Here is an 18,078-nt window from a genome sequence, read left to right as displayed (position 1 = left end):
CCTTGACCACTTCTTCAAAAGTCTCCAGGTTTTCTTTCATACTGTAATGAGAACGCAAAAAGGAGACGAAGTTGCAAGGGTACATTCCATAAAGGCGATGAAAGAGTGCGTACACACTGGCATGGAGATGGACAAGATAGACTTCCGCCACGTGGCCTAGAAAAGGAACCCGTTGAGAAGAGCCTCTTAGTTGGACACAGATTGAGGTGTGCAAAATAGATATAAACAAGTGGCTGCCAGCATGACTTTTTATCTACGTATATTCCCACCTCACTCCAAAGACAGCAAGAGTGGTCTTCTAAAATGCAAACAAATCTGGACACACCAGACACCCTTATCTCAAATCCATCAATGGCTCCCTATAACCTTTGGATAAACTCCAATCTACTAGTATGATCCATGAAAGCCCTTCCCGATCTAACTTCTGCCCTCCTCTCCAGTCACTGCCCAAAAAGGATCCCAAACATTCTCACAATACTGAACTATCTTTATGATGATAGATCTCCGTAAAATTTATACTTTTCCACTGCTGAATTCAGCATGAGCTTCTTGAGAAAAAAAAACCATCTTACTCATCTCTCGGTGCTTTGCACTAGACCTGGTATTTAACAAGCACTCAATATTTACAGAATGAATGTGTGAGAATCTTTTAAATCAGTATGTAGTCTTAGCTATGTAGATTTATAATTACAGAGTGAAAGAAACTATTATCTAGAAATTAGCTTAAAGAACTAAGAATGAAAGAAATTGAACATCCTAATTTAGCCTTACCTAGACCCTGTGGAAACCCATGGCCACAGTATACATAAAGTTTCTCTACAATAATGAGCAGACCATTCCTTTCTCCCAAAGATTCAAACAAGCAGGCACCACGTGGGCCTATGCTTGTAACTGAATCCTGTATAGGAAGCCACGGTGTTCTGTCTCATAGGTCTGACATACTTCACCCTTTTGATAGGAATACCTCACACTGGGATAACCCAATGATTCCAAATTTCATATGCTTACAGCTTCCGATCCCTTTGATAGAGCTCTGCTACCTGCCGATAGGGGGGGAAAAAACAAAAAAAAAACCCACTGCATTTGAAGTTGGAGTGCTAATCAGGACACACCGCATTTTCCTCTGACTCCTACGGTACAACGAGCGGGTTCTCAAACCTGACATTTGTGTTCTGTCACAACACAGCAGAAAAGGAAGACAGAAATGTCCCACAAGTTTAGTCCTGTACTGCTGCAATACAGACAGAGGTTGCTTTTCAGTTAATCAACAATCATGAAGTTTTACATCCTACTGCTCAATTTCTCTGACAACCAATCCTTTTAAGCCAACAAAATTAAAAAGTTATCTCAATAGTCATGTTTCTTATATGTGCCTGTAGTGGATGCACCCAAGGTATTCCCTCATCTGTCCGGTGAAAATCACTCATTTCAGCTATAAAAGTCTACATGTCCATTCCTTACAGCATATGAGCAATTAATCAATAACAAAAGCATTCACCTCACAGAGCCCAATAGGTATATGAGGAGATCTGTACCTGGTTTCTTCAGGCACCATGATGAAAGACGGCCAAAAATGTCAAAGAAATCAAGAAGATGCTGTTTCCCAGACTGTGGAATCATTGGTAGCATGGTTATCAACACCAAGACGCCTGTTGTGAGGACAACGACGTCAGTGTCCATCTGCAGGAGAAAAGGTCAAACAGGAAACGTCTGTCAGGCACTGGCACCAGGATCGGCATTGTACAGTATGTGAAGAGGCTCTAAACACTGAGAGAATCACAAATCACAAGTTGACTCACATACTCATTTCCCTATCCGTAAGGATTACTGAGGGGACAACATTCAAACAGAATCAATAGGAACACTGAGACCCAGCTCTACTGTAATGAGTCAGTAAGGACCATTTACAACACACCTAATGCAAAGGTATCCAGGAGATGAGTTCAAACTTGACTTGGGGACACCCAAGTCCTGAAGCCTTAGGATGCCCTATTTATAGCACTTGGATGAAAACAAAAGGAGTTGCTCTTCAACAAAACACAGGAGCACTGCTCTGTTTTCATTCATTCAACCAAATCTTAAGATATTTACTTTTTGTTAATTAGAAAAAAAAAAACAAAACACTACACATTGACAAGTAACTTACTATTTTTTAAAGAACTACAACAGAAGTATAACTGAAGGAGAAATTAGTATAGCACTAACAAGTCAACTTAAAGGCTCACTTCAAAGCAGTATTTAGAGACCAGTAAATTAAAAAAAAATATATATATATACACATATGGAAACCTTTGAGCATGCCTATAGTTTAAATATTAAGTCAAATAAATAACTTCAGGCTAACTGAAGACACTTAACTAACATCCAATGAATACTCAATCAACTCTGACTAGCTAGCTACAGCAGCTCACCTGAACCATAATTAAATCATGAATGTTTGCCAGGTAGATGAAATTCAGATTTATGAAACAAGATATTAATCAAAAGACTACTATGTAGGTTAAGACATCCATTATTCCTATTAGAATAGGAATCTATGAGTCTGGGAATAGAGTTTTAAATATATTTTGATTTTTACATCAAGCATCAAGTCTTTCATTATGGAAGATATCCAGTAAGAATAATATATTGGTAGGAGAATTGAGAATATATGAGACTACATAATGATTCTCAGCAAAAAGAACTAGCCTGATTTCATTTATCCTAACAGTCTAACTGAAGACTCGTCCATGATTAATATTCAAAACTTACTCTTTTGGAAAAGATAAGTGTTTTGCAATCTGAACTAAATGATGTGCCTCAAAATTAGATTATATTCTCATCAATCCATTAATTAGATGATATTCTCACCAATCCATTAATTAGATTATATTCTCATCAATCAATTTGCTTAAAAAACATTAAGTTGTTAAAACTGTTCCTATTTTTTCAGAATTAAATGCACATTTTTATAATACCCTACCAATGTGACTCCTTGGGACCCACCTCTAGGGATAATAAAAGAGTTACCCTTCTTGGCAGACACAAAAATCAATTTGCATGGTGCTGTATCAGATGAATCCAATGGTACTGCCATCCTGGAACAAATACTACTGGATATTTTCATGTCTCTGTGAGGTACAGGCAGTTAATATTAACCACATTTTTCTTATTTTATAGATAAAAAACAAGTCCAGGAACTAAAACAGATTAAACAAATAACCCTGAGTATGGCTGCACACCACTGTTAAAACTAAAACCATAAAGTTCTATTTAGATTTTGACTCCCTGTATAGAAAAATGAACTAAATTTAGTTCCAAAAATTGAACGCAACTTAGTAGAACTTACATCAACAAAGTCTTAATTATAGCTGCAACCAGATCATATTCCTAAATGGTTAACAGAAACTTTAAGCCATTCTTCTATTAGCTAAAAGATAATTTAGAAACAGGGATTCCCAAAAGATAATCCAGGATATTTTTAAATGAGGGAAGGCTAAACAATGATGAAATCAAGTGGTTTGGAATAATGTAACATTGAACCCATCTGATCGAAATTTTTCCATATTTGCGTGGATGAGGTATTCAACAGTCATAGTGATATATTTGAGAACTTACTAAGTACCAACTCCAGACAACATTCTGTTTGAGAAAAGCCAAATGCCTACAAGGTTTTAAACTCTAAAAGTTAAAATCTAGCTTCCTTGTTTTAAGTTACTTAAAATTTCAGAAACTATACTCAAAAAGCCATTTCATTCAAATCCTTACAAACATCCTACCTTGAGACATTTTAGTAAAGAAGGCAAAAGAGGTGCTTGAGACAGCTTATGCTTCCAAGATGGCTGCAGTCTTATGACATGACCCAGTAACGAGAGGATGGATAAACGAGTGGCGGCTTTACCCACGTATTCATTAATCCTGTCCAAGAGGTGCTGAAAATGCAAAAGAAGAAGGGAAATCCTCACATGAATATATGAAGTTAACAAAAATAAAGACAACAATGATGTGCTCCAGTCTCTCACGTCTTGTCTCTAATGTAAAGCAAGGCTCATGCAGATAAAAGATAAAATTCAACATTTTAAAAACCACGTTAGCAAACAAAACATTGCTGCATTTGGCCTGACAAAAGGCAGCCAGTTTGCAACTCATGAAAAAGGATCCTACAATACATGCATACAAAAAGGGGGAGACTTGTGCACAGTCCTTCAATAACCACTAGTCCCAAACTGTGATAGGTTACTGAAGCCATGAGGGCATCCCGCTGGAAGCAACAGCTAGAGCAACCCAACCTACATGGTTTGGTCTCAAGTATCAATTAGGTAGTAGAAGTAACAATTCAGACCAGAGTAAATAAAAAAACAAGATGGGCCAGGCGCAGTGGCTCATGCCTGCAGTCCCTGCACTTTGGGAGGCTGAGGCAGGAGGACAGCATGAGGCCAGGAGTTCAAGGTTACAGTGAGCTATGATTGTGCCACTATGCTCCAGTCTGGGCAACAGAATGAGACCCCACCTCTTTAGAAAACAAAACAAAACAAGATGTACTGCAAGCCGGGCACGGTGGCTCACACCTGTAATCCCAGCACTTTGGGAGGCTGAGACGGGCGGATCACGAGGTCAGGAGATCGAGACCATCCTGGCTAACACGGTGAAACCCCGTCTCTACTAAAAATACAAAAAATTAGCCGGGCGAGATGGCGGGCGCCTGTAGTCCCAGCTACTCAGAGGCTGAGGCAGGAGAATGGCGGAAACCCAGGAGGCGGAGCTTGCAGTGAGCCGAGATGGTGCCACTGCACAGCCTGGGCAACAGAGCAAGACTCCGTCTCAAAAAAAACAAGATGTACTGCAAAAGGCATACAATACAAGGTCTTCAAATCCTGGGGAAGTCGCTCTCATACACACACTTAAGACTTACCAAAGTCTGCAATAACAATGCTTTATTAGCTACTTACTAAAAACAAAAGGAAACCATGAAGGAGCCCTCCAAGTACCTGGTGCTGGGAAACAAGACTCATTAATTTGCCAGGTGAGTCCTTTGTACTTGAAGCTTTTCCATATTGATAAAAGTCTAAAAATCCTATTCAAAGTATGGGTTGAAAGATGGGTATCTATGGGCCAAACCATCACTCTACAATTATAGTACTGGAAATGTACGATTTCTTTAAACAAGATCTTTAACAGTCTCTGAAATATGTTTTATTTTGTAAACTTTTCAAGAATCATGGCTCCTACAAATTAATTTTTATATATAGTTATAAACTGGGAACAATGTCATCAGTAGCACACAGAAATCAAAAGAATAAGCTCGGGATAAATCGCACAGTGGCCATGCACAGAAGCTGTTGCACTCATGGAGAACATATGAAATGCCTACGACACGTCAGCCGTTACCTTGTCATGTGGCTCTTGTAAGGTGGTCAGGATGTGCAACGCCGGCTGAGAGCTGGTTTCCAGGTAATAATCCACCAAGGTGTTTACAAGCATAGGACCACGGTCTAAATCAAGAAAAGGGCAATGGATGATACTTACTCCCCTTAACATCCGAAGTTTACCTTACACAGCTGTCTGCCACAAAATCTAGAAAATATTTCTTTATATGCTACTCTAAGTGTTATGCAGCATTACATTTCTGCCTTCTTAATTTAATAATAGGATAATTCCAAGCTTATTTGCCTAAATATGCATGAAAATATATGAAGTCCTTTTATTTTAATGCTTTTTTTTTTTTTTTGAGATGGAGTCTCGCTCCGTTGCCAGGCTGGAGTGCAGTGGCACAATCTCAGTTCACTGCAACCTCTGCCTCCTGGGTTCAAGCAATTCTCATGCCTCAGCCTCCCCAGTAGCTAGCTGGGATTACAGGCGCCTGCCACCACGCCCAGCTAATTTTTGTATTTTTTTTTTTTTTTTTTGAGATGGAGTCTCGCTCTGTTGCCCAGGCTGGAGTGCAGTGGCATGATCTCGGCTCACTGCAAGCTCCGCCTCCTGGGTTCACGCCATTCTCCTGCCTCAGCCTCCCGAGTAGCTGGGATTACAGGTGTGAGCTACCACACCCGGCCAATTTTTGTATTTTTAGTCGAGGTGGGGTTTCACCATGTTGGCCAAGATGGTCTCGATCTCCTGACCTCGTGATCCACCCACCTCGACTCCCCCCAAGTGCTGGGATTACAGGCGTGAGCCACCGTGCCCGGCCCTCTATTGCCTTTTTAATTACAAAAAATAATCCATATCTATTGTTAAAAATTCAGGCGATGTAAAAGTACATAAAATAAAAGTGAAAGTGCTCCTCGCCACCTGCCTCCCAACCCACTCTTCACAGATAAACACCCTTAAGTTTAGAGTGTGTCTCTTCAAACCTTTTTCTACTTGTATAATCGCACACATGCAGCCCTCACGTCCACAGACGCAGACACAGTTTGTGCATGTGTGTGTTTTTTCCACTGAACAATGTGTTGTAACCACCTTCCCATGTCAGCATCAATGGCCTATTTCATTTCTTTCCGTCCTCCAAGTGTTCTGCTGCATGGCTCTATATAATTAATTTAACCATTCACCTACTGAAGGATACTTAGGTTTTTCCAGTTTCTCACTATACTTCACTCGAAGCTATAATAAGATACAGATTCTTAAAAATGGCCCAAATGGTATGTGTTTTAAAATTGATGACTGATACTCCAAACGGCTGAACATCAGTTCACATTCCTGCTCACAGTGCCCATCTCTATACTCAGTATTTAATTTTGCCAAGCTGGTAAGCAAAAAAGGGTACTATTTAAATTTATATTTGTCATACTAAAAGAGGTTAAGCATTTTCATATTAAAACCACATATATGATTTACAGTTAAAGCGATGTCTGGAATTGGCTTTAAAATATTTGGAGGGTGGGAGAGTCAGGGAGGAAAGAATTTGAAACTGGGTTCATGGGGTTCACTACATGATTCTTACTTCATATGTGGGCATACTTGAGTATTTCTATAATTGAAAGTTTAAAACACATACAGATACTCTCTTTGGGTGTTTAAAAAACTCTTCAGAAGATGAAAACTAAAATTATCAGCAGGATTCTAGTGGCTCTAAGTCAACCCCTTCTTTTTAGCAGATAAGCTAAAAGGATATTATTTTGCTAACCAGAATTGAGGTTCTCTTTAAAGACAGCTGTCACGTCATCCCGCACACCCAGCATGGGGGAGTCCAGCATGGCGAGGAGCTCCCCAACATTCGCTTGTTGGGCCATTCTCTCCCTCAAAGGCGCTGTGCCGGCTCCAGGACGTGTGCTACAGGTTCTGAAGGTTCTTCATTGGCGCCACCACCAGACTGAGAAAAAGGAAAATGAAGAGTCACTAAATGGCCCCATTTTTCTCCACAAAAAAAACACCTGCAAGACAAACCAATGCATGTGTTCAATGCAATGGAAAGTTTGGCCAGAATTCTCTGGTTCGAACAGTGAGTACGTTTGGCTGAGAAAAGAAGATAAAGCATATGAATAATTCTTTGGTGAGTTTATGAAGAGGGTTTCTACAAAATACAACAATCAGAAAGAAACCTTAAAAACTGATACCAGTCACAGTAACTTAATGATAGGATCAAATCTAAGTTTTATTCCTACTTCTGATTCTACCTTGGGTTTTGGCTAAGACTATATTTATATTTCAAATTATTGATCTAAAAAGCAGATAGTCTTTTTTCAGCAAAAGAACTAAATACATACTATTTCCTTCTTGACAATCTCATCAATGGCTAAGAGTTAGTAGAGCTGGTTAGGTCACAAGTCTGTTAAGTCCAACACCTAGCATAAACTGGGGGTCATTTCTCTGTTTTAGCATACACCTGTCATCTGAGACATCGAACTGCACACCCAAATGCCACTGGCTGCAGGGAGGTATGGGCTCATCAGGGCAAACCTTCAAAACCTCACCCTTCAAAACCCAAGCTCTCTATGGTAGTCGAGCAGCTGCTTTCTCTTGATATACAAAAAGCAGCTCATTCCCCAAGGGTTAACTCTACACATTTATGATTTCTCCCCCACTTTGGTCTCTGAGGCTGTATTCGTAAAAACAAGTAACAACAGTTATCATTCATGAGACAAGCACTGTACACCTTTTACAAACATCATTGTAAATACTCCTAATATGACCACCATGTAATTGGCACTTTTGTCCCCATTGTACAGGGAGCAGAATGGAGATCAAGCCGTTTGTTCTGGGTCACAAAGTTAGCAAGAGGCAAAACCAGAGGAGAAAAACTGATATTGGAACCTGGATCTGCCTTACTCCAAAGCTTCAAGCCCTTCAAGCCTTAGTGTCACACTAAGCTAACCTGTGGTTTTCATCATCACAGCAACTCTGGGATGTGATGTGGGCAGGTATCATCCTTATTTTACACATGGGGATATGGATGCCCAAAAAGGATAACATTTCCTTTTCTTTCAGTAAGTGTAAGTAGCAGTTCTTAAGCTTCAATGTGCATCAAAACTACCTGGGATATTTGCTAGAAATGCAATACCTAGGCCCCTTCCAAAACTGAATTTTGGGCTCAGGAATCTATATTTTAATAAGCACTCCAGGTAATTCTTAAAGTGAGATACAAACTAGTTTTGAGAAACACTATGATAAAGAAAAATCCAACTGAAGAGTTAAGCTGAGGCCAGATGTAGAGGCTGAGGCCAGGCATGGTGGCTCACACCTAAAATCCCAGCACAGTGGGAGGCCGAGGCAGGCGGATCACCTGAGGTCAGGAGTTCGAGACCAGCCTGGACAACATGGTGAAGCCCCATCTCTACTAAAAATACAAAAATTAGCTGCTGTGGTGCCGGGTACCTGTAATCCCAGCTACTCAGAAGGCTGAGGCAGGAGAATCACTTAAGCCTGCGAGGCAGAGGTTGCAGTGAGTCAAGGTCATGCCACTGCACTCCAGCCTGGGCAACAAAGAAAGACTCTGCCTCAAAAAAAAAAAGAAAAGAGAGAGAGAGAGAGAGAGATAAGCCCCTTTTGCAAGAATGCCACATTTACATTAGCAATGACCCCCAAAACTGCCAGGTATTAACTTGCTATCATCTGTGTTCCTGTTTAATTACAATCTTGTGACATTCACTGGTTTTGGCTCTCAGTAAGTTAGAAGTTCATTTAGCAGAAAAATCAATTAAAATGTCTAAATGCTTTTTTGATACCATGGTATAGGAAGTTGCTGACTCATATCTATAAATAAAAATCTTACAAGTAAATCACATAGGAAGTTAATTTCAAAGGGCTCCAAAATGTGAGACCACCATTGGTAAGATTCTACCATAAAAGTTCAAAACTAAAAAGTAATTAGTATGGTATCAGGTACATATAAACATTTGCTGCATAGTACCTGTATATTATCATAAAAAATACCAGTAAAAATCTTTGGGCCACCACTTTCAAGATGACTTTTTAATAGCACACTTGTCCAGCTAACCCCTACATTGATTTCTACTTCAGGTAAATCACAAATGATTCTCAATTAGTGACAAAGAATGTTGTTCATAAATTTAAAAGTATCTTGTCCCTAAGTTTGGTTTTGTTTCAATAAAATTGTTACTTACCTACTATCTGTCTAGGGAGACTCTGAGTTTGCCTTCTGTGTAGTCAGAAGACGATAATGTCAGATCTGGTTCTCCAAATGCAGGCAGCCCCAGAGCCCAGAGTGACACGAGCTCAATTTAAACAAAGATGGCGCCCATCCAGTCAACTTGGCGATAGTGTGGGCTAATCAGCTTGGGCTACCTAGCCTGTTTTTCTGTTTGCAAAATAAGGGTTTATTCTAAAACATATCAGAAGCACATTTTGGCAACAAGTTTTTCTCTCTGGTTCCAAAATCCTACTGTCGGCCGTGTCGGTGGTATAGTGGTGAGCATAGCTGCCTTCCAAAATACTACTGTTTGCCATAGTTTTAATCTCCAGGAAAATATAAACATTGGGTTTTATGTGAGATTCTTTGCATAAGTGGCTCAAGTTCAAGCATTTCTGACATTCTAAAAAGCTCTCCTAAGAGTTAAATCATAGCTTTTGGGATCAGTCCCATAACTAGAATCTCCTTTTTAAGCACAATCAAACATCTGAGGGTACAGTAAGTGCAAGATGTTAAGTAGGTAAGACAGACTTAGCCAGTTCTATGAAGAATTATATGTTCTATAGCAGAAAAAAAGAGACATGGTTCAATATGTGCACAAAAAAGAGGAAGAAACCAGCCCGACTTGGACTCAGTCAGGGGTGGTGGTGGTGGTGGATGAAATGTACACATGTTAAACACATTTTACAGCCTATAGAGACTGGCTGAGAAAAGTCACTTAAAGATCAGCACCGGCCGGGCGCGGGTGGCCAAGCCCTGTAATCCAGGACTTGGGAGGCCGAGGCACGGGGGCGGATCACGAGGGTCAGGATGATCGGAGACCATCCTGGCCTATACCGTGAACCCTGTCTCTACTTAAAAATACAAAAAAACTAGGGCCGGGCGACAGGCGGGCGCCGTATCCCAGCTACTCCGGAGGCTGCAGGCCAGGAGATATTGCGTAAACCCCGGGAGGCGAGCTTGCCCAGGGTGAGCTGGAGGATGGGCCACTGCATCCAGCCTGGGGGTGGCCAGAGCCCAAGCACTCCATCTCAAAAAAAAAAAAAAAAAAAAAGATCAGCACCACAGACACAATGAAGCATCAGTGTGTTAGCCACAAGTCTCTAGCCATAAAAGTCTCTTTTCCACTTTGGAAGTAACTCACCATAGAAAATACCATATGGGAGAAGTTAAAAGACAGCAACTGGGTGAATGGATTTCTGTATCCTATATGCTAAAGCAACATTCCATTTAGTTTAATATTATCTTTAGTGGACACATACAGTGCACAGTACAGTGTTGTAGATGATGCTAGTCATATTAACAGGGCATGACCTTCAAGGTCAATCTCTACTCCAAAATCCATCACTCTGCCATCTTCTGGATCTCAGTAAAAGGCACTACCATCAGTCTAAAGTGAACACCCAGGTGACTCCTTGACTCTGTCACCACCCCCACCACCATATCTAATCCATCAGCAAACCCTTTGCTATCACCTCAGTCGAAGCCCCCATCATCTCTCAGAGACAAGGGAGCAGCAGCCCCCCTCACTACTCTCCCTGCTACCCTACAAAATTCATTTGCCACTAAATAACCACAAGGGACATTGAGATATGAACATTAGAATCTCACTCCTCTGTTTAAAATCATCCAGTGGCTTCCCATGGAATTAATAAGAGCCAATAACATTATGGAACTTATGAAACTCATGAATAGTCTACAAGGCCTCCTAAGATCCAGCAAGTTATTAACCTCCCAACCCCCCTCTGCCTCTTCATTCCTCTGCTCTAGTCCCAGTCTTCCCAAACACAGGAATACTGGTTCTTTCTTGCTCAAGGCCTTTGCACTTGCTGTTCCCTCTTTGCATGGAACACTCTTATCCCACATCCTTGCACAGCTGACTATCTCACAGATCTCTGATGGGCCTCCCCTGACCACCCAATCTAAAGCAGCAGGGAGGTTCTTAGTCATCACTTTTCAACAAAAGATACTTTGTAATTCATGCGAAACCTTGAACCAAGTTTAAACTATACAGCTAGTAACCAGATTTGATCCAACAATACTTATGATCTCAAAAAACATGGAAAGCAGGGATCTGCCAAAGTTCAGTTTCAGTCTCTATACTCAGCCAAAATCTGGTGGCTGTCTGGCTTTGGCACAGGTGTTTTGTTTTTCTTTTTTAATTGAGACAGAGTCTCGCTCTGTCGCTCAAGCTGGAGTGCAATGGCACAATCTTGGCCCACTGCAACCTCCATCTCCTGGGTTCAAGCGATTCTTCTGCCTCAGCCTCCCAAGTAGCTGAGATCACAGGCGCACACCACCATGCCTAGCTAATTTTTGTATTTTTAGTAGAGACGGGGTTTTACCATGTTGGCCAGGCTGGTCTCGAACTCCTGACCTCAGGTGATCCTCCCACCTTGGCCTCCCAAAATGCTGGGATTACAGGTGTGAGCCACCACACCTGGCCAAAAATGTCTTAAAAATGAGAATAAAAGTATAAGCAAGAGTACTCCATGAAAAAAAAATGCTAAAAAAAAAAAAAAAGAAAAGAAAAAAAATGCTATTAAAAGTTGGGGTTTTATTGTTTCAAAATAAAATAATTGCTAAAGGCAGCCAACAATTTTAGTAATTGAAGAGTAAGGATCTTTGAGGCTTGCCAAGCTATGAATCCCAGGTACAAGGTTCCTTCCAGAAAACCATCTACCAGAAACTTTCCTGAATTCTGCTTTGTCCAAAAATGTTACCAATGAGGCTGTGTGCCAGCTGAGATGATATTACACACCTGTGACATAGTGATCACAGGAGTAACCTAGCAGCCAGTAGTGCCCACAAAGTATTTTTCCTATATTAAATTTTCGAACTTCTAAAATCTACTAAAATGCAATACAATTACTATGGTGAAAAATGTTTAATAAAATTTGAGATTTACTTTTCTATCTCAGAATTTACATTTTATGATGGTGATATTTAGCTTGGACCTCAATGATCTGAACACTTAACCATTTGACTTTGGGTTCAAATTCATATACAGTGGACTTCTAAAAAAGGAACAGTATGAAGCACACGCAAAAACACTGAAAATGAAAAATCAAACTCAGAAAATTTTCCCTACTTGTGAGAGAACAATACTTAACTTTCTTGTTAGACAGTCTACAGTTTGTATCAAGACCCTCCTTATGAACTGATGTAGAGCTGTAAGACAAAAATCTCTACCTTATTTCACAATTCCTATGACAGAGGTGAGGCAGACAGTGACAGAATACAGTAAACAGCAACCACTGAGCCTTGGCATGAGTCACACAGCTGTCCATGTATAAAGACAGCAGACCAAGCACCTCCTGTCTTCCCTACACTTTTCCTATACACAACTCTGTTGCACTTGGCACTACTACTATTAAACCAAAATTACAGTTCAGTGATCAGTTAGGTCACTAAGAGGAAATTCCATCCACGGAAATGCCGGCGCCTCAACATTTATGAAGGATATATTCTGAGACAGGATCCTCCAATTCCTAAAAATTACTATAGCATATAACTTATCTCTCAGAAATTAATTTAAGACAACAGATATAGCCATGTTAAGATGCAAATGCTCACTCACCAGCTCAAGGGTCCTCAGCCCAGGATGTACATTAGAATCACCTGGAGAGCTTACAGAAACTCTGGAGCATATCACATTTGGTTTGTTTTTATAAACCCATGCAGATTTCTAAGGTGCAGCCAGGGTTAAGAACCTCTGCACTAGTTAAATGACTTGTGTCAGCACACAGACTTTAATTTAATGAAGTGGTTAAAACCAAACTTTGCTGCTAAACAGAGCTGAATTGAGTCCACCAAGTACTAGCTATACATCTTTAGGAAAACTACGTGACATCTTTGAACCTGAATCCTCACCTGTAAAATGGGGATACACCGAAAGTGTGGCTGTGAAGAAGAAAAGTAATCCATACAAGGCACTTTGCACAGTGTCAGGCACTGAATAAGCAACTAATAATCATCAGTAATGCTAATTACTTCATGCCATAGATGGTCCAGTTCCTGGCAAGTAGCTAAAACTGTAAATGTTAAATCCCTGAATGCACAACCATGGGCAAGATAATTCCCTCCCATCTTCCTCTAACCACTGGCCTGGTTAGACCTTACCTGTTCTAGGGACAACTGGTACTTCAGTTTCCAGTGCTGTCAACCTGGTGTCTTTCATGGTCACTGAAGGAAGAAAACATATGCACAATGAAGCAAAATCCCAGATGCAATCAGAAGCGAGTTAGGGGTTCATCTGGCACAAGCTTCTTCCCCTGCTATCCCCAACAGGTGGCCACCACGTTTCCAATGGAATGAACACTCATAATCGCTGGAAGCACGTGCCTCTCCCTGTCTACATTTCTGAACAGCTGGTTGCTGGAAAATTCTTTATATTGTGCTGAACTTGTAATCTCTGTCTTTTGTTAATGTCTGTTAGCGGTATAAATGAATGGGCAGGATAGGCCCTAGAATTAGAGAGTTCCGGGTTAAAATCCAAGCTCTGCAACTTATTAGTGTGTAACATTTGGCTATTTATCTTAAGTCTTCAAGGTCTAACTGTAAGTTACCTTGTCTGTAAAGTTAGAATAATGATGGCATCAAGCTCATAAGGCTTGTGGGGATTACACGAGATGATGCATCCTATTGCCCTCGGCACAGTGTGGGGCACACCGAAGTTACCAGAGGAGCCATGTGAGGCAGATCCAGGACAGTGAGGGCCACAAAGCACTGAGTGGGCCAGCAGGCCCTCACTGCCTGCCACAGTTCCCACAGTCCTCACCTGTCCGCAACCCTCCCCACCACATTGCCTCACTGGCCTTTCAGTTCCTTGGTCAAGCCACATGTTCCCCATTCCTGAGCCTAAGAGACTCTACCTTTGGCTCCTCCTAAACTCACTCTTCATCCTTAAAATCTCAGCTTAAATGCTCACTTCCTCGGAGAAGCCCTCCTAGGCTCCACTTCCCTCCCACTCCCACCTTCCAGACTAGGTCAAGTCCCCTGTTATGCTCTTGCAGCCTATAGTTCTTGTGTCACTTACCACAACCCAATTAAATAAGCTCGATTAATTACTGAACCTGTCTCCTTCACTAGAAGTTATACCCAGGGAGAGACTGCAGCTTACTCAATACTGTATTTCAAACAGCTACCATGGTGTCTGGCACTTCTTGATTGAATGACTAGGAGTTAAAATCTTTCTTTCTTTTCTTTTTCTTTCTTTTCTTTCTTTTTCTCTTTCTTTTTTACAGACAGGGTCTAACTCTTAGACTAGAGTACAGTGGAGCCATCATAGTTCACTGCAACCTCAAACTCCTAGGCTCAAGTGATCCTCCCACCTCAGCCTCCCGAGCAGCTAGGAATACAGGCGCACACCACCATGCCCAACTAATTTTTTTTTTTTTAAAGATGGGGTCTCACTATGTCCCCCAGGCTATTCCCAAACTCCTAGCCTCAAGCAATCCTCCCATCAAGGACTCCCAAGGTGCTAGTATTACAGATGTGAGCCACTGCACCTGGCCACTATTTCTTAAATAAATGTCCAAAGCCTAATTCTGCCTTCAGGCAGCATGACTTAAATTTAATCCTTCTACAAGAGACACAAAATATTTGTGAACAGCTATCATTTTTTCTATTTTCTTCCCCCTTTTACCCCACTTTGTCCAAATTAACTTGTATTAAATATCAATGCTAAATGAGTATATATCAATACATTCTAGTTTGCTTTGAAAATATGGGTCCTTCAAACTATATTTAGGTACAATTTGATCACTAGATTGTAAACTCCATGAGGACAGGAACCATCTGGGACACCTAGGGTCTATCCTGGCACCTGGCACACAAGAGGCAAATACACCCTGCTCAGATCAGGTAAGATGTAATCAGCTTCTCTGGCAGCCATTCCAGAGTTGAATAGAGTATGAAAGCTGAGCTTCATATACTACGGACACCCAATTACCCTAAACACGGAAAAAACTTGAACCAACTTCTTAAATGTACAACCATGGCCAAAGTCAAACTAGTGGACTGAGGAACTCTCTAACAATTAAAATCACTGTTCCAGATGACAGGGTAATTTTATTTCCACGTGGAACACATTCCAGACATTAAACTCCACTGGTCTCTTCAGTGGCACCTGCAAGCCTGTGAACAGTGCTGCAGGCAGGCTGGTCCTCTGGAAAAGAGGGATCATACCATTCTGACAGGGAGTGCTTGCCTGGTCACACTCAATGCAAGTCACAGGGCTTGAATTAAAGTGCAGGAGCCCAGGCCGGGCACGGTGGCTCACGCCTGTAATCCCAGCACTTTGGGAGGCCAAGGTGGGCAGATCACCTGAGGTTGGGAGTTTGAGACCAGCCTAACCAACATGGAGAAATCCCGTCTCTACTGAAAATACAAAACTAGCCAGGCATGGTGGCGCATGTCTGTAATCCCAGCTACTCAGGAGGCTGAGGCAGGAGAATCGCTTGAACCCAGGAGGCGGAGGTTGCAGTGAGCAGAGATCATGCCATTGCACTCCAGCCTGGGCAACAAGAACAAAACTCCGTCTCCAAATAAATAGATGAATAAATAAATAAATAAAAAGTGCAGGAGCCTCTAATCTTAAAATCAGAATCTCAAAATAAGCAGTTAGTCCAGTGAGTCATATAGACTTCCTCTTGCAACTAATCCCGGTTGGACATTTTACCTGAGAAGAACTATGTAAGGCAAGGGTAAAATTAGGATCTACACCAGATGAGATCCTGTAGACTGCCCAGCCACAACCCCTGTCCTCCATCAAGGCCCTACTCTAGGAAAGTAGTGCACACCACCAAAAGGTGGTGGTGGTTGTTTTTTTTGTTTTGTTTTTTCAGATAGAGCCCCGCTCTGTCGCCCAGGCTGGAGTGCAGTGGCCTGACCGTGGCTCACGGTTCACTGCGACCTTCGCCTCCCAGGCTCCAGCAATCATCTCACCTCAACTTCTTCCCAAGTAGCTGGGAATACAGGCACACACCACCATGCCCGGCTAATTTTTGTATTTTTTGTAGAGACAGGGTTTCCCTATGCTGCCCAGGCTGGTCTAGAACTCCTGGACTCAAGTGATCCATCCACCTCGGCCTCCCACAGTGCTGGGATTACAGGCGTGAGCCACCACCCCCTACCTAGCAGAATGTTTCTGTCCAATGCTCAGTGTTAAGACTTTTAACTTCTTTATCACTGCACTAAAAATGATAATGGTACTAAATTTGTAGCAATTTTATGTTGGTATGTCAAAGGCTACCTACTATTCTACTCTTATTTATATTTTTAAGTGTTTATTGATTTATTCATTTGTATTTCAATCCTGCCCTACCGGGGGGTACTACCAGGCACAATCACTCTGGTCAGTAAAGTGAGATGTGATTTGTGAACCTCCTGAAGGGAAGGGAGGAGTGCAGACGGAAACAGCTGGCAGAGCAGAACACCAGCATCAATCCATGTCCTTATCTTCGAAAGCCAAATTTAAAAAGAAACCTGACTCCAGATCTAGATTTTTTTCCCTTTCATATTGGACCCAAAAGTTGTGTTCTCACTTATGTTCATCATTATAACTTCACTTCTGTAAGCAACCTTTTTGAATAAAACATAGGTTTGCGGAAGAAGATAAGGGCTCTGCGTTTTAAGTATTTTAAGATGAAACAGAAGGCACACAGGTTAATCTGTTTTCACCATTCATCTTAACTAATAGCATTCTTCAGGTGTTTACAGATGGATGGCTTATATGCCTAGGATGACACATGAACTCCAGCCTAACAGCCATGGATAGTTGTCATTAGCAGGACCCGTATGCCATTTTTTTCACATATCTCTGCCCTAGCCACGATGCATTATGAGCTGTGAGAGCCAAGAGGTATATATACCTTTTGAAAATACTAGTGGCAGATACCTAAGATGTCTTTAGAAAGGGTTTATCTGAAATTACAGGGGAATATTCGAACTTTTCAAAAACAAGTGCTGTGATATGTGGCCTAGACTCTACCCTCCATGACTCCTCAGGATTGTAGGTAACATAAAATAGGTGACTGCAGATCAAGTTGCCTAAGATAATTTTGTACACATTTGTCTATGATGTAAAAATGCACTACATGTGTAAATGAAGGCAGATGTCTCTTCACTATAACTTGTTTTCTATATCCGATTTTTTATCCATAAAAATTCAAGGACAATTCAGACATAGGTCCAGGCATGGATGGACTATTTTATTATCAGGTACAGTTAGATAGAGCAGAAACGTTACACTGTTAGGTTAATGCTCTGCTCTGGCTCAGGAATTCTCAGGTGACTTCTTAGGGTAATATTCTATCAAGTGAACCAAGGCGCCTTCAGCACAAATGCATCTAAAAAGGGTAAGATACTTGCTCCCATTCTCTCTTCCTATCAGTGCCTAGAAGGAAGGAGAAAAGGGTAGGAAATAACTACTTACTATGTGAGAGTAAAACAGCTGATGGTAAAACCTGCCAACACGTGTAGTCATGTGTGATTTTTTTTTTTTTTTTTTT

The 18,078-nt window shown here is 41.2% G+C and overlaps 1 protein-coding gene across 5 annotated transcripts in view; it reads right to left on the bottom strand.

The window, feature by feature from the left end:
- TSC1 (TSC complex subunit 1) overlaps positions 1-18,078 on the bottom strand; it is a 53,465-nt gene that overhangs the window by 27,078 nt on the left and 8,309 nt on the right. For all 5 annotated transcript variants that reach the window (XM_017849390.1, XM_017849380.1, XM_017849406.1 and 2 more), the window contains exons 2-7: positions 13,688-13,750; positions 7,103-7,288; positions 5,368-5,471; positions 3,759-3,911; positions 1,536-1,680; positions 2-156 (exon numbers count right to left, since the gene is read on the bottom strand). In XM_017849390.1, the coding sequence (XP_017704879.1) occupies positions 2-156; positions 1,536-1,680; positions 3,759-3,911; positions 5,368-5,471; positions 7,103-7,208 (663 nt within the window). In that variant the 5' untranslated portion in view covers positions 7,209-7,288; positions 13,688-13,750. The remainder of the gene's footprint in view (position 1; positions 157-1,535; positions 1,681-3,758; positions 3,912-5,367; positions 5,472-7,102; positions 7,289-13,687; positions 13,751-18,078) is intronic.

Source organism: Rhinopithecus bieti, unplaced genomic scaffold, assembly GCF_001698545.2.
Source record: "Rhinopithecus bieti isolate Rb0 unplaced genomic scaffold, ASM169854v2 scaffold_2205, whole genome shotgun sequence".
NCBI classification, from domain to species: Eukaryota; Metazoa; Chordata; class Mammalia; order Primates; family Cercopithecidae; genus Rhinopithecus; species Rhinopithecus bieti.
Note: the sequence above shows the minus strand (reverse complement) of the source record. Positions and strands in the feature narration are given on the sequence as shown.